General features: G+C 40.8%; 1 protein-coding gene across 1 annotated transcript in view; it reads right to left on the bottom strand.

Annotated features, from left to right (window-relative positions):
- Window positions 1-10960: 10960 nt before the first annotated feature.
- The window catches only part of LOC311043267 (uncharacterized protein), a gene marked incomplete at its 5' end in the record, with an annotated part of 32520 nt that continues 26569 nt past the window's right edge, over window positions 10961-16911 (bottom strand). The window contains 3 exons of the mRNA XM_084054443.1: window positions 10961-12406; window positions 14875-14976; window positions 15209-15307. Coding sequence (XP_083910569.1) covers window positions 11253-12406; window positions 14875-14976; window positions 15209-15307 — 1355 coding nt within the window. The 3' untranslated portion in view covers window positions 10961-11252. The remainder of the gene's footprint in view (window positions 12407-14874; window positions 14977-15208; window positions 15308-16911) is intronic.

The raw sequence follows: 16911 nt of genomic DNA, 5'->3' as shown, positions 1-16911 counted from the left end.
GTAGTGAATAGAGTAAAGAGGGAATATAGTCGGGGAGTAGGGGGAGGAGTAGGAGTGGGTCCCAGAAGGGCCCAGAGTAGGGGGAGGAGTAGGAATAGGGGGGGGAGTAGGGCCCAGAGTAGGAGTAGGAGTAGGGCCCAGAGTAGGGGGAGGAGTAAGAGTAGGGCTCAGAGTAGGAGTAGGAGTAGGGGTACTCCTACTCCTACTCCTCCCCCTACTCTGGGCCCTACTCCTCCCCCTATCCCTACTTCTCCCCCTACTCTGGGCCTTATTCCTAGGAGTAGGGGTAGGAATAGGGCCCAGAGTAGGGGGAGGAGTAGGAGTAACCCCTACTCTGAGCCCTACTCCTACTCCTCCCCCTCCCCCTACCCCGGGCCCTATTCCTACTCCTACCCCGGGCCCTATTCCTACTCCTCCCCCTACTCTGGGCCCTTCTGGGACCTACTCCTACTCCTCCCCCTACATTCCCTCTTTACTCTACTCACTACTCTACTCCGCCTACTCTACACACCCTCTATCTATCTCAGTAACTGAGACCGAATTGGCCAGATTCGGTTTCAGTTACTAAGGTGGTGACTGGATTTGAACCAGGACACTCCTACAAGTTATTCTACGGATATCAGTCAATTTATCCGCTGCCCCAATTTACCGGGGACTTGACGTTAGTGGGAATCGAACCCAAGACCGCTCGGTCCTGGGTTTTACTGGATTTGAACCAGCATACTCCTACAAGTTATTCTACGGATATCAGTCAATTTATCCGTTGCCCCAAGTTACCTGGGACACTTGACTCGAGTGGGAATCGAACCCACTCAAGTCAAGTCAAGTCATGTTATTGGACAGACGCTATACCAGTCGAGCTATGCTGTTGGCTGAGAGTTACAGGTTTCCTGGTGGTTTTAACTTGTTTTCTAGAAGTTAGTCTGCAAAGGGAAGCATCACTAAGGATATCAGTCAATTTATCCGTTGCCCCAAGATACCGGGGACACTTAACTCGAGTGGGAATCGAACCCACTCAAGTCAAGTCAAGTCATGTTATTGGACAGACGCTCTACCAGTTGAGCTATGCTGTAGGCTGAGAGTTACAGGTTTCCTGGTGGTTTTAACTTGTTTTTCTAGAAGTTATTCTGCAAAGGGAAGCATCACGAAGGATATCAGTCAATTTATCCGTTGCCCCAAGTTACCGGGGACACATGACTCGGAGTGGGAATCGAACCCACTCAAGTCAAGTCAAGTCATGTTATTGGACAGACGCTCTACCAGTTGAGCTAAGCTGTTGGCTGAGAGTTAAAAGTTTCCTGGTGGTTTTAACTTGTTTTTCTAGAAGTTAGTCTGCAAAGGAAAGCATCACAGTAAAGACAGCAGTGGGATTTGAACTCATGGCCTCTGGATCATGTATACTGCGTCTCAACCCATTGAGCTAACAGATGGCTGACAAGTACAGCCTTCCTGGTAGTTTTCAGTTGATCTTCTGGCAGCCAGTCTGCAAAGGAAAGAATCATAGGAAAGACATCAACGGGATTTGAACTCATGGCCTCTGGATCATGTATACTGCGCCACAACCCATTGAGCTAACAGTTGGATGACAAATATAGCCTTCCTGGTAGTTTTCACTTGATCTTCTGGAAGCCAGTCTGCAAAGGAAAGTTACACAATAAAGTCATACAGTGATTTACATTCAATTTCAAAATAAAAATAGACAAACTGTTCCACAAATCAAGAAAGAATATCAGTATTTAGAAACGTGTCGGCTTAAATCACTGCGTAGTCATGGATCACATGACGCTCGTCTGACGATAACGGCAACACTGGAGCTTATTTCCCAATAAAACAAACTTAAAAATATAAAACACTCAGAATATCTTATTCAGAGGAAGTACATAGGATGCTACAAGCAAACGTTCACATCAAAATATATTCCTCTTCCAAATCAGTGCACAGGTCTCTCTGTTTACATTAAACTCTGGAATAGAATGTTACACAGCAAACAAACTTTGGATACTGACAGTCTACAGTTGAATTATACATTTCACCAAACGATAACACTTCTCTTCCGACCGATGTCCCCTCACGCCAAGCACCAGTTAGTAACCAAAAGACAACATTAAAGCTTTTCACTAAGCTAACATTGTATCAATTAATTTCACATGATAACTCCAACGGAGATGCTCACATACAAATACAGAAGGAGTGTATCTTCAATGAAATAATAACTCACAAAGTAAGCTCACATTAAATACCAGTGACCAGAAAGTGTCACAACAAAATCCTCTTTACACTGTCTCTCACGGCAACAAAAATAGACATTCCGCGGTTTAACTCACTTTTATCACTTTCAAATATAACCTCTCTTCCCGTACGTTCAGTGTTCCCTCCGATAATGCTGCTTTCGTAGACATCTTTCTAAATGTCCATGCATCTCAGCAAAAAAACTGAGCGCTGTTCCCAGATGGTATTTGTCTTCCAGCCAAAAATATAGCCTCTCCATTCTCACCTCTCCTCCCCCCACGGGGGACTTCTACACAGCAAGTTCCCCGCACAGCTGCCTTCACAGCCGCGCGCTCCGCTAGCAACCACTGGGAAGAGCAGAGAAGAGTAGAGAAGCGTAGCCATCTAAGATGTGGTCCCGAGGCCGTCGCAGTCATCACAGCCCGTCGCCGCGAGGTCCTCCTTGTAGATCGCGCTGACGTCCCCATGGCTTGCATCGTCCCCATGGCTTGCATCGCGGTGGTCCTCCTCGCCGCCATAGGAAGACTCCCGTGGATCCGAACCAAACGTCCTCCACTGCCAGGCCCGCTCCCGCGGCCACCTCAAAACACACAGGTTCTTTAATCGATGCACACGCAGAAAAGCATGCACAACAATGGAGCTGGCTCGCCAATTGACGTGTCAGAAGAGGCCCAAAATGCGGGTTACCCGGCTGGTTAGTTGTAATAAGAAGTGGAGGAGAAGAGACATCAGGTTCCCAGGTTCTATCATGATTCGGTTTATTCAGCTGTGGGGGAGCTAGACCTGATGGCACCATCTTAAGAATAGAATGTAAATGCCACTCACACCTAGCAGAGCCCCTTGATTGTCTATGCAAGCACCTGGTTCACAACACTCATAATTCTTACTTTAGCAAGAGTACATTTCTTTAGTATCATTCTATGTTTCTACTTGCATACTGTTTCATAACTATAAGCCATACAGGCTAATACACGACACTTTTCTGTCATTGCCTATTTGGCCTTCAAATCTTGGCATGAAACAGTGGCCCACTGGATAAAGAGCCTGCCTGAGAAACAAAAGGTTATGAGTTTGATTCTTAACCATGACATCGTGTGAAAATATCAACACATTAAATAGATATATTATTTTTAAGTTTTAAATATAAATCTTTTTCATGGGGGGCCTGATACTACATCTTTTCACATTGGGGTCCACTGCCAAATAAAAGTCAATTTGGGGGGTCCTTGAAAACTAAATGTTTTAGAACCACAGATTCAAAGAAGACAGCAGTAGGCAAAGTACTACCAATCAACTCTAAATTGCCTGAAACGTACTCCTAACAGGTTTTTGGGGGGACGATTTTGGCCTCCACACTTAGTGATTTTTTCGGATTTAACTTTCGTTTTGGTAAAATACATTTTACCGAAACGAAAATTACCAATCAACTCTAAATTGCCTGAAACGTACTCCTAACAGGTTTTTGGGGGGACGATTTTGGCCTCCACACTTAGTGATTTTTTAGCATTTAACTTTCGTTTCGGTAAAATAAATTTTACCGAAACGAAAATTACCAATCAACTCTAAATTGCCTGAAACGTACTCCTAACAGGTTTTTGGGGGGACGATTTTGGCCTCCACACTTAGTGATTTTTTAGCATTTAACTTTCGTTTCGGTAAAATAAATTTTACCGAAACGAAAATTACCAATCAACTCTAAATTGCCTGAAACGTACTCCTAACAGGTTTTTGGGGGGACGATTTTGGCCTCCACAATTAGTGATTTTTTCGGATTTAACTTTCGTTTCGGTAGTGACAAACTTTCGTTTCGGTAGTGACACAATGGTGAAAAAATAAATGTACTAAGTCCAGAGCTCGATGAATGTTAGGGACCAAAAAAAGTCACTACAAAGTACTACCAATCAACTCTAAATTGCCTGAAACGTACTCCTAACAGGTTTTTGGGGGGACGATTTTGGCCTCCACACTTAGTGATTTTTTCGCATTTAACTTTCGTTTCACGAAAATTACCAATCAACTCTAAATTGCCTGAAACGTACTCCTAACAGGTTTTTGGGGGGACGATTTTGGCCTCCACACTTAGTGATTTTTTCGGATTTAACTTTCGTTTCGGTAAAATAAATTTTACCTAAACGAAAATTACCAATAAACTCTAAATTGCCTGAAACGTACTCCTAACAGGTTTTTGGGGGGACGATTTTGGCCTCCACACTTAGTGATTTTTTCGGATTTAACTTTCGTTTCGGTAAAATAAATTTTACCGAAACGAATCATTTTCCTGATTTTTTTGGGTAGGCTAGAAAATTGGAAAAATGGCAAAGACATTCTTTGATTTTTATTCTGGGATGAAAGATTTGAAAAAAAAAACTATTTTGAGCTTTTCTCAGTGTCAGTCCCAAATCAAAAAAAGCCAAAATACTAAGCAGAATATCAGAAAAATTGAGCATTTTCCTGATTTTTTGGTGGGATAGAAAATTGATAAAATGAAGCGATACGATACGATACGATACAACTTTATTGTCAGCTTTCACCGAAATTTGCTTTGTGTCCATGACGTCACCGTTCAAGATACAGGCAGGACATACACAATACATTACACAAAGTACATTACAGGACATACATCACAGAAGCAGACAGAAACAAGCAATGTTTTATTTAGGTTCTGAAACGAAAATCAGTAAAATAGACTTGAGAAGTGAATTCGAATTGAATCTCAGATTATACTAAGATACCTTCACAGGGCCCGGGGGATCTTAGTATAATCTGAGCTTCAAATTGGAAGTGAATATTTGAAAAATTGAGCAATATCTAATTTGGGGTCTGAAAGGAAAATCAGTAAAATAATTGTTTAAAAAGTGAATTGGAATAGAATGTGAGATTATTCTAAGATCCCCTGACCCATGTCCACAGTAAGGTGGAGTTTCTAGGTGAAAGTGTTTTTTTGAGGTCCCAAAATCATCCATCGACCTCCATTATAAATCTCTAAACTTTTAAAGGAGTACAATTCTAAAACTATTAAACATTTCAAAGATTCCTTTTCAGGAAAACATGTCCACAGTAAGATGAACATTTTAAAGTATGAATGAGGTTACTAGGTGTAAGTATGTAGTTGTAACCCTGCCTTTAAATGTCCATTGCCGCATTGACCAATGGCAATGGATATAGAGCACCGAAGTGTGACGTCACTGCCAGTAGAGGGCCAGTAGAGGGCCCAAGATTCAAGACCCAAAAGAGTCTTGAGTCAAACGCATTAGAACCAAGTAACCAAGAATCCTGTCCTTGCAGGATTTGAGCTCAGGACCTTCAGTATGCAAGGCCTGAATCTTAGCCCCTGCTCCACCATGGTACATACGTTCTATGGTCTCTTGTACTCTCTTCAGTGAAAGATCAGATAAAGGTGCAAGAGTCAGGTAATAGTTGGAAATCTGTCCTGGTTGGATTTGAACCGGTAACCTTCTGGTTGCAAGTCCTGTATCTAAACCATTGCACCACAGAGGTTCTGACTTCTTCTGTCAACTTAGCCTGGAAAAGTCTGTACCCTTTTCCCTTTAAATATCCATTGCTATTGACAATGCATTGGGCGCTTAAAGTTAAATATTTCAAAAACTACAAATGATTTCAAAGTAAAACATCTCAAGGATGCATGTCCACAGTAAGGTGGATGTTTTTGAACTGTGAATGGAGTTTCTAGGTGAAAGTGTTTTTTTGAGGTCCCGAAACCTTCCATCCGCCTCCATTATAAATCTCTGAACTTTTAAAGGAGTACAATTCTAAAACTATGCAACATTTCAAAGATTCCTTTCCAGGCAAACATGTCCACAGTAAGATGAACATTTTAAAGTATGAATGAGGTTATTAGGCGTAAGTATGTAGTTGTAAGCCTGCCTTTAAATGTCCATTGCCGCATTAACAATGCATGGGGCGCTTAAAGTTAAATATCTCCAAAACTACAAATGATTTCAAAGAAAAAATCTCAAGCATGCATGTCCACAGTAAGGTGGCATTTTTGAAATGTGAATGGAGTTTCTAGGTGAACGTGTTTTTTTGAGGTCCCAAAACCTTCCATCCGCCTCCATTATAAATCTCTGAACTTTTAACCGGATCTGTAAGCGTTAACATGGGTTTGAATGGAGGACTATAAGGGGGCGTGGCAAAGTGGTTGGGGGCGTGGCAAAGTGGTTGGGGGTCCCCCAACACCCAAAGTCTTTGATAACCAGTTGGCCGTGTGGCCAATGAGAGAAGAGATCCGGGTCCATTTCAATGTATGAATGGGGGACTATAAGGGGGCGTGGCTATGTGGTTGGGGGCGTGGCTACGTGGTTGGGGGTCCCCGGAACCCCAACACCCAAAGTGTTTAATAACCAGTTGGCCGTGTGGCCAATGATAGGAGAAGAGATCCGGGTCCATTTCAATGTAACCGTTAACATGGGTGTGAATGGGGGACTGAAAAGGGGGCGCGGCTACGTGGTTTTGCCAATTACGTCGGCGTGGTAGCGCGAAACGGCGAAAAAAGTAATGCGGTAAGTGGGCCAGTCGTTACGCACGTTTTGATGTATACATTGCCACTAACGAGTAAACCGTGTGGGAGGAGTAGCATTTTGCGCAGCGCGTGCGGCCAAAAGGGGCGGAGTTTCGTCGTTTTTTGTGAATGACGTCGCAATGGTAACGCGTAACGGCGAAAAACTTCCGAGCACACGATTCACGGCCAGGCCGCACGTTTTGATGTATATATTGCGGCGGTAGTGTAAACCATGCGGCAGTTATGGAGCGACGAACTTTGTGGCGACAAATATTATTAATAAGTATGGAGGATCTCAATAAGTGTTTTGCCATTACATGGCAGGCACACTTAATGAGTTGATCTTTACCTGCTGTGTTTCAGTGGTTGAGCTGCTAACAAACGTCCTCCTGCTGCTTAACGACGACACTGTTTAGAAACGAGTCAAACGACACGTTTTAGTTTTCTTTGTATTTTACTTTTATATAAATGTATGGTATTTTAAAGTGTCAACAGCAGTCTGTGGGTATGTTCTTCTTCTGACGACCACTTTGTCTAGACCTTATACCCCTATGGTCTAGACGCTAGTTGGCGTATTGCTGCCCCCTACTGTTAGTCTCGGGTACTGACCTTCCAGACCTGTAGACAGTGGCGGACGCAGGATCTCTTTATGAGTAAGGCCAGGCAAATACGTGGTAGGCCAGGGGGGGGGGGGGGGGGGGGGGTCGCCGCAGATAGACAGCTGGAGAGTTGAATAACCTCCTCTTCAAATAACCAGATTTATTTACCAAAGTATGTAGGCGACCTACATGTTTATGTTTTAGCTTAGACACGGGTAGTAGGCTAGTGATGCGCGGGTCAGGTTTTTTCATGACCCGTCCCGCCCCGCGACGGAACCCAACCCGCCTCAACCCGCCCCGCGAACCCATACATAAATCTATGGCTCAGCCCGCCCCGCGACCCGCGATTTTTTTTTTATTCTGTAAAATCATGGTTAGAAAATAATCCCCAGGTGTATTAAAACTGTTTTATTGTTATTATTCTTATTCTTATTAGGAATAAAGACAAAACAAGAGCATGTTATTTTTTTTTGCGTGTGAGAGCGGCTGACCCGCTCTCCCGCAGCCCGCATAATTGCCTCGAAATTCTGACTTGACCCACCCGCGCCGCGGGTTGACCCGCGGGTCCCGCGGGTTACGGGTCAACCCGCGCATCACTAACGGGTAGCCTACAATAGTTGGTAGATGATTGGTAAATTATTAACCATGACAACGACTCAAAGACTTTTATTTTGTACTTTCTTGAACCACAAGCATATCGCTGCACCAGTCAGATATAATGTAGGCTACAGTACATGAGAGAGAAAAGGGGGGGAACCACTTGATACACAAAACAAAGCTGGCAATGTATTGCTAATATCCAGGGATGCTTTGTTTGGCCACAGAGTGCAAAGCACTAAATTTAGCCAGTGAGCATTGCAGTGTACATAAAGTGCGCTCGGAAAGGTTTCTTTTAGGAGCGCTTTGCGATGCACCGTGCAGTCAAATCCGCGGTGTCAATAAATTCCACTGCCCACTCTTTGATGAGTCCTCCATCCTCCATGAATCGAATACAAACTGCAACTAGTTCCCGTTTGGAAAGCGGGAAATCTTTATACTGTATGTAATTAATTTAGCAAATGAATCGATTAATAATTGATCCCTGTTTTGGACATGTCATTATAAGCAAATATCTTACAAATAATAGTGAAAATGTTATATGTACAAGCTCACAACGAATCAAGATGCGATGCTAACGACGCTATCATGAGTGCATGTTTGGATTTTACCAGGTTGTGGAAGAAAATACAGAACAAAATGCTGTCACATTTATCTGATGACAAACCTCCAGGTACAGACAATCTTGACTGCAAACTACTCAAGAATTGCTGCTAAATATATTTCCAAGTCCTTATGTCACATATTCAATAAATGCCTAGAGTATGGTGTTTGCCCAGAGATTTGGAAGGAAGCTAAGGTCATTCCACTGCCCAAGGACACAAGATCCACCTTCGCTGGTCCAAACAGTCGCCCTATTAGTCTTCTTCCAATGCTGAGTAAGATTTTTGAAAACAAATGATATGTTCAGATTCAATACTATCTCTCAAGTAATGGTCTGATAACAAGCGGCCAACATGCATACAAGGGCACTGTTAAGTCAAAACTGGAGCTTTGACTCAGGAGTGGAGCTTCAGAGTGCCAGATCCTCTCCCTTATATGGTAAAAAAAAACTACAACTACTCAAACAGGACTACACTTCCCAAGTGCAGCAGCAAAATGGCTGCTCATTAACAGATTGGGAGCACCTGAAAAGGAACAGAGGTGCTCATTCAAACAAACTAACTCCAGAGAGGAGAGAAGAAATTCCAAGTTCCAGTAAAAGAGTTCAGCTCAAAGACGCCAATGGTCGGTGAAATGGTGTTATGTTGCTTTTGAAATGCTGTTTAATGTTTGCTTAAATGTGTTCATGTGTACTGCTAAAGGTTAAGTTAAGGAACACATTGCAGCAAGTGTGAAATACAAAAGAATAATACAAAGTTAAAAAGGTTAAAATCCTGTTTATGAGTTAAAATGTAGACAATTCGTGCAATTACCATGTTGTGGTTTATTTGATTTAAAACTACTAAAATGTAGAATTCTTGAATGAAAAAGAGCCGATCTACAAGCTTGTGGATCGGCTATTTTTCCAAAGATGTGTCTTTATGTTATTTATATAAAAAGACACTTATTGTTTGGTCTAAGGGCTTTCATTGTTTGGAACATGTATTGTTTTAAAACATTTATAGTTTTAAAACTTTAATTGTTTGAAACTTTGTTTAAAACTTAGTTGTTTGAAACTTTAATTGTTTAAAACTTTAATTATTTAAAACTTTAGTTGTTTAAAACTTGTTTTAAAACTTTATTGGTTTAAAACTTGTTTGAAAACACGAAGTTGTAGTTGTTTAAAGGAGTGCTATGATTTGTTGTAAAATGGCAATGTTGCTAACCTTTATTGTTTCTCTGTGTTAAAGGTTTACAACCTAACTACTAAATGATTGAAGACCAGACCAATCAACAAAAGAAGCCAACCAATGTGAAAAACAGTTGGAAAAATAAAAAGTTGATTGAGTTTGGAACATTGAGTTGCGTCCTTGTATGTCCTTTGGAGCGAAACTAGGAAGGGACTTGACAGGCACTCTACAAGCACAGCAATGGCACAAATAAGCACTGAACATTGCTAAAACCAAATGCATTGTGTTTGGATCTAGACATATATTGGACAGTGATCCTCAATTGTCGGGAAGCCAGTGGAACAGGTGAAATTACTTGGAATTGTATTAGATCCTAAACTAAATTGGAATAAGCAAATTGATAATATAGTAACTAGAATGGGAAAGAGCATCGCTATAACCAGTAAATGTTCCAAGTATATTACATTAAATACTCTGAAAGTAGTTACTCAAGCTTTAGTCTTGTCACACCTTGAGTACTGCCCAGTCGTTTAGTCATCCGCTACAAAGAAAGACATACAATAATTGCAAACAGCTCAAAACAAAGCTGCCAGATTAGCTCTCCGCCGGTGCTCCAAGCGGACACATGTTGTAGAAATGCAGAGAAATCTATCATGACTTACTGTAAAGAATAGATTACATTCACGCACTCTCACCTTTTTCAGAAATGTTTTAACTGATCAAAAAACCCAGTAGATTTATTTTCAAAAAGGGCGCATCACATCGCATAATATGCACATCGCATTGCATAATATAAAATACGCATATTTCGCAACTTCACCGCATAAAACCACAAAAACCCTGTATATGTCATCGCAAAATCTAGGCTTTTAGCCTGCATAATCAAGGATCTTTGCCCACGTTTTTTTGGAGGGTCCAACTATAGAGCTGTAATAGGATGGAACTCATTGCCTAAGTGCATAATTAATACAAACGCAAAATTCACCTTTAAGAAAAGGTTTAAAGAACACCTGATGCAAACAAGACTGAACTAATCCCCAGACGCACAATATTTAATGTGTTTAATTGTACTACTTTATTGCATTTAGATTATATTGATTGTAAAGTTGATGTGATGACTAATGAATGTTTGTCTGTGTCGGACCCCAGGAAGACTAGCTTTTGTCATGGCAAAAGCTAATGGGGATCCTAATAAACAATAAAACAATAAACATACAGGTGTTTAATTTGATCCTCCCAGTGAGCTAATTTATAGACGGGTTTCCCCGCGACGTCATCACAGAGTAGAATGCGCAATCTGCACATGCCCGGGTAGAACGAACCGGAAGCGCCCTTCACTCTGTTGTTGTGTTCGGGATTTAGATAGGCATAATGCTGCTATTATATACAAATAGATCCAACTTCCGACAAATCATTTTTATTGAGTAAACAAGATATTACAAACTGCATAATTGAATCTACTTCCATTAAACCCGGTGAAGACCATTTTTTTATGAATGGACATTTGACCAGAGCTGCTGCGGGTAATGGCGCCCTCTATAGGCTCACTTTAGAAATTGCATGCAAATCCCTCTCTTGCGCGCGCAGCATCCTCTCACGTTTACTAACAGGAAACCCGTCTATAGCGGAACATTTGTTTCCCTTGGTGTGAATAAACTGATGACTTTTTAGACTACTAACATATCTGAAACTCTTGTCACACTGTTTACATTTGAAAGGTCTTTCTCCAGTGTGAAAATGCTGGTGTGTCTTCAGGGAACTTCTAACACTGAAACTCTTGTCACACTGTTTACAGTGGAAAGGTTTTTCTCCAGTGTGGATGCGCTGGTGTATCTTCAGAACACCGGACTCATTAAAACTCTTGTTACAGTGTGGACAGTGGAAAGGTTTTTCCCCAGTGTGGATACGCTGGTGTTTTTGCAGATTACCTGACTGAGTGAAACTCTTGTCACAATGTTTACAGTGGAAAGGTTTTTCTCCAGTGTGGATACGCTGGTGTATCTTCAGAACACCTGACTCATTAAAACTCTTGTTACAGTGTGGACAGTGGAAAGGTTTTTCTCCGGTGTGGATACGTTGGTGTGTCTTCAGGTCACTCGACTGATTAAAACTCTTGTTACATTGTGGACAGTGGAAAGGTTTTTCCCCAGTGTGGATACGCTGGTGTGTTTGCAGATTACCTGACTGAGTGAAACTCTTGTCACAATGTTTACAGTGGAAAGGTTTTTCTCCGGTGTGGATACGCTGGTGTGTCTTCAGGTGACCTGACTGAGTGAAACTCTTGTCACAATGTTTACAGAGGAAAGGTTTTTCTCTATTGTGGACACGCTGGTGTCTCTCCAGGTAATATGAGAGGCTGAAACTCTTGTTACACAGTTTACACTGGAAAGGTTTTTCTCCAGTGTGGACATCTCCACTTGTCTCCCCCTTATCATCACTGTCTTCAGTGACTTCAGTGTCAGATTCAAGTTTAAGTTCAACTTCAGAGCAGTGTGAAGAGATGTGTTCATCAACTTCACTTTTCACTGCTAGTAATTTCAACATTGACCCAACAGGCTCCTCTGATCTTTGAAGTAGCTCTTCCTTTTCCTCTTTAATGTGTGGAGGCTCTGGTTCCTCCTGTAGCAGACTGGGGCTTCTCTCCTGTTCAGGAGAAACCTCCTCTTTACATACAACCATATACAGGATGTCTAGGAGCAGAAACATAACATGATAGTGAATACTGGATTCCTAAAATGTACATATATTTTTCCATCTTCCATGTACAAAGCTATTACCTACTAAGAATGACTAAACAGTTATTAAATAAGTACAGGATTTTACAGGTGGTTCTAGAAACTCAACACCAGACATCAAAGTTTTAATAAGATTCTAGCAATATACATAAAGAGTTACCTTAATTGATATATTTAGTTATATTACCCAACATATGAATAATGGTGATAGAACAAATATTGAATTTGAATAATTAAAACATTTTTTGTGTGAGATATTCTTTTAGCCTAAATGTTTTACTGTACCTCTGTGCTGTTTAAATGTTTTGGCTGATAAATACCTGGGCATTTGGCTAGATGCCAAACTCTCATTTAAGGTTCATGTGGAGAACCTAATCAAAAAAGTAAGAGGTCGAATTGGCTTCCTTCACAGAAACAGGTCCTGTTTTTCTTTCACCAGCAGAAAGACTATTGTTCAATCTGTAATAGTGTCTGTATTTGATTATGGGGATACACTGCATATGCATGCTTCCCTCTCCACACTGAAGCCTCTGGATGCAGTCTACCACAGTGCTTTGCGTTTTATTACTGGTGATGATGATCTCACCCATCACTGTATTTTATATGATAAAGTCGGTTGGCCATCTCTCGCAGTTCGTTGAGAGCAACATTGTATGTTATTTATTTATAAGGCCTTGTGTGGTAAACTTCCTTTATACCTAACTTCGCTTTTGGAACCAAAGGTTACTGGTCACTCAACATGTTCACAAACACACATTAGATATACCAGTCCACGTAAGAGCAGTGAACATGGAAAAACTGCATTCATGTATTATGCTCTACACAAATGGAACAAACTTCAGGACTCTCTGAAACTGGTGCGATTGGTCTCAATAGAGACATTCAGGGTGCTTCTTGAGGACACACTAAATCTCTGTGTTGTTATCCATGTCCTCACTGTATTGTCTGATTCACCGCCTTTTGCGATTATTTTAATGTTGTTTTATGCTTCTGCTTTTCTTTTTTGCTTTATTGTCAAAGTTGTGACTGACTAATGTGATTCAAATGTTTGTTATCAGGGCGTCCTTGAAAAAGAGAGCTTGCTCTGGGGCTAGTTTCACAATCATCACCGATCAGCGCCACATTTCTTGTGCATGCTGCCAGTAGACCAAATTAGTTTTATTCCACATCTAATAGAATGTACTTTAAGTCATGGTCATGTTTCAGTTTTGTACAGATTGTTAAAGCGCAGACTGTAAGCTTTCAAGTGACATAAGCTGCACTGAAATCTGGAAATAGTTGAAGGAGATATACTTATTTGAATGTTATTAACCACTTAAAGACCAGCTGAAATGTGTGGGGTTTTTTTGCAACCATATCTTAACGTAATTCCCAGTGAAACGGGGGCTGGGTGGCTCTGAGCCAATCACAACTGAGTGTTTAAAACAGTCACACAGCGTACATATGTGATTTAAAGTATGTGATCTAAACCTGATGTGTTGCACACTGCAACAAGGCAGAGCTGAATCAAGTGTATATTACTGCATTGGCTATTTCTCACCTCAAATGCTTTTGGAAACAGTTAATGCATTGTTTATAACATAATTAATAACGCACCATTCGACCATCCTCTTTGTTCAGATTGGCACTGCCCTCTAGTATCTAGCATAGGCTAATGAATCATAGCTGTTTGAAAGACTACTTGAGAAGTGCTTAATATAATATATACAAATTGGTCAGAGAGTCCGCCCTGAGATTGGGAGGTCTGGGTTCAATACCCCGGCCGGGTCATATCAAAGACTTAAGGGTTGGATTGGGGTAAGTCCCCGTGACATGCTGGCGTCATGTCCAGAGGTTGTACTTGTACATCATGGCTGGGGGATATAAACTCCTGCCTTATAGTATCACATGGCTCTGGAATAATTGGTTCTCAAGGCTACCTGCTTACACGCCAATGTAATGTCATATTAGTTTTAGTTTTAGTTTGACAGGAAGTGATAAAGGACTTTTGACGTAAAAATGATGTATTATTTATTTATTGGCATCCAACTATGTGCCCATTATGACCACGGATATTCTCTGAGTGTGAAAAACATACTTAGTGAACTAATACTAATGTTGAGCAGGGTTGACTTGGGTTTTTCTACACCAGCTCAGTTTCATAACGTCATGCACTTGGCAGACAAACCCTGTTGTAGATGCTTTAGTCTACGGCCACTCTGTATTACATATTTAATGATGGCTATGGATGTTGCTTGTTTGATTGATTGATTGATTACTTCATTAGTCAAACAATGTAAATAGCATGGAGGTAAAGTAAAACATTTAGGCAAAAAGGCATAAGAGGTCCTGGGGACTTGTTTCCATTGTGGTCCTATATTATCTGAAAGTTATTATTGTCATGATATTTTCTGTCAAGATTATCGTACAGTAAAAATACGTACTTAGGTGTGGGTTGTCTTCAGGTTCCTCCTGTTTAATAGAAATGTCCCTGGCTGAGTCTGGAGAGTTCATCTTCACCTGCAGTCTGGACCCCACACACTGGTCTGAAATGAAGAAAGTTAATAAGGACTTTAATAACTGGAGACCTAGTGGGGAATAACAATAAGCCCAACTATCTAACATATCTCTGCTGTCAGGCAGGAAGCAGCTAACTCCAAAATGTTCATTTTTCAGGAAATGAAAAGCACAATAATTTCCCTGCGAATAGTGCAGCTAGCAACTGTTGTATTATATGACAATTAAAGACAAATGAAGCTGGAAAAGAGAGAGACTTACTGAAGTCAGGCTGGTCTTCAGGTTCCTCCTTTTTCACTGAAATGGGTCTGGCTGGGCCTGGAGAGTTCATCTGCACCTGCAGTCTGGACTCCACAGAGTCTGGAAAGAAACAATTAAAATCCCAGAGGAGATTAGGATTAATTAAGAACAGAACGTCGTTTTATAATCAACTTGAACAAATAACAGACATGAGAGAAGGAGTAACTTATTGTGTTAATCACTTGTCAACTGGGCAAGTTACTTTTTTCACAAAGCACTTTGATTATGAATAATAACATTTTTCACATCAACTTGCCCAGCATGAATATGATGTGGATATATTATGAATATAATATAAATCTCTCTCTGAAAGAAAATGTTCCCTCTTAATCCTACATTTTCATGTTTTCCTTTTTCAGGTAAAACACTCCAGTTACACAATATTCTTATTCACACACACACACACACACACACACACACACACACACACACACACACACACACACACACACACACACACACACACACACACACACACACACACACACACACACACACACGTGAAATATTTATTTATGTCCACATAAGAAGTACAGGATGTACAAAGGACATAAACACTGCCAGTACAATCAGATAAAGGGAAAACAGCCAGTTACAAAGTGCATGTAAAGCAGAGCATTGTTACATACAAAACAAAAGATGGCATACTTGTTGAACACAGCAGACAACAATTATGGGTAAAGGAAACAACGCCTCCTCCAAATTTAGCGGCTTCCTATAATAGCTGATATTGAGCAGTACCTTACTAATTGTTTAGCCCTCCTTTTGGAGAGGCCGGCCATTTGCAGGCCCCTCACAACCAACTTGTGCACGTGTCCTAGACCACCAAAGATAAAAACCAAAAGTTTACATCTGTAGCCTAGCTGAGAGATGGTCTGCTCTAGCTGATATTTTAGCACTTTGGTTAGGAAGGCTTCCTCTAAGCTGTAATCAAAAGTACAGCCGACCTCGAGAATGAACACCTCCCTAAGGTTTTCATTAACAACAATGACATCAGGGGTGTTAGCTGAAATGTTAGAGAACAACAGAATCATCGTTACACAGGTTAAACATGCTCGGCTTCACAGTCGAATGCTTATACGGCATGATGGAGGACCTGAAAATAGAAGTGATATCTTTTGATATCAAATCCACTATTCTGTCATGCCTGCTTATTAGGGGTGTAACGATACGTTTTGACAACGATTCGATACGTATCACGATACTTGGTTGTCGATACGATACATGAACGATATGGGTTCATTTAGAACGATACGATACGTTTCGATTCAGTGATTTAATCGATACGATACACGAACGATACAAGACAGGTTAATTTAGAACGATACGATTCGATTCAATGATTTAAAATCGATATAGTAACTATTTATTTACCCAAAAATTCTGTGTGAAAAATAAATACCTGGATACTGGATACAAACCCCTCTTTCTCGTTTTTCCTCTTAAAAGTACTTAGTATTGATAAAAAATATATTATTTGCATTGCAAAACGATTCGATTGTACTCTACATAAGTAGTACTTATGTAGAGTCCCCTGTATACATGGCACCCATTTAAGATGTGGGACATGGTTTCAGCTGGAGAGGTTAAGTTTAGATGGTAAAACCTGCAACCTCGCTTTCAGAGTAAAGACAACAATGCATTCTTCTAAAGCAACATTTTGA

This window comes from Gymnoscopelus microlampas, assembly GCF_963454915.1.
Source record: "Gymnoscopelus microlampas genome assembly, chromosome: 4".
Lineage (NCBI taxonomy): Eukaryota > Metazoa > Chordata > Actinopteri > Myctophiformes > Myctophidae > Gymnoscopelus > Gymnoscopelus microlampas.
The sequence above is the reverse complement of the archived record's forward strand: the minus strand, read 5'-3'. Positions and strand labels throughout refer to the sequence as shown.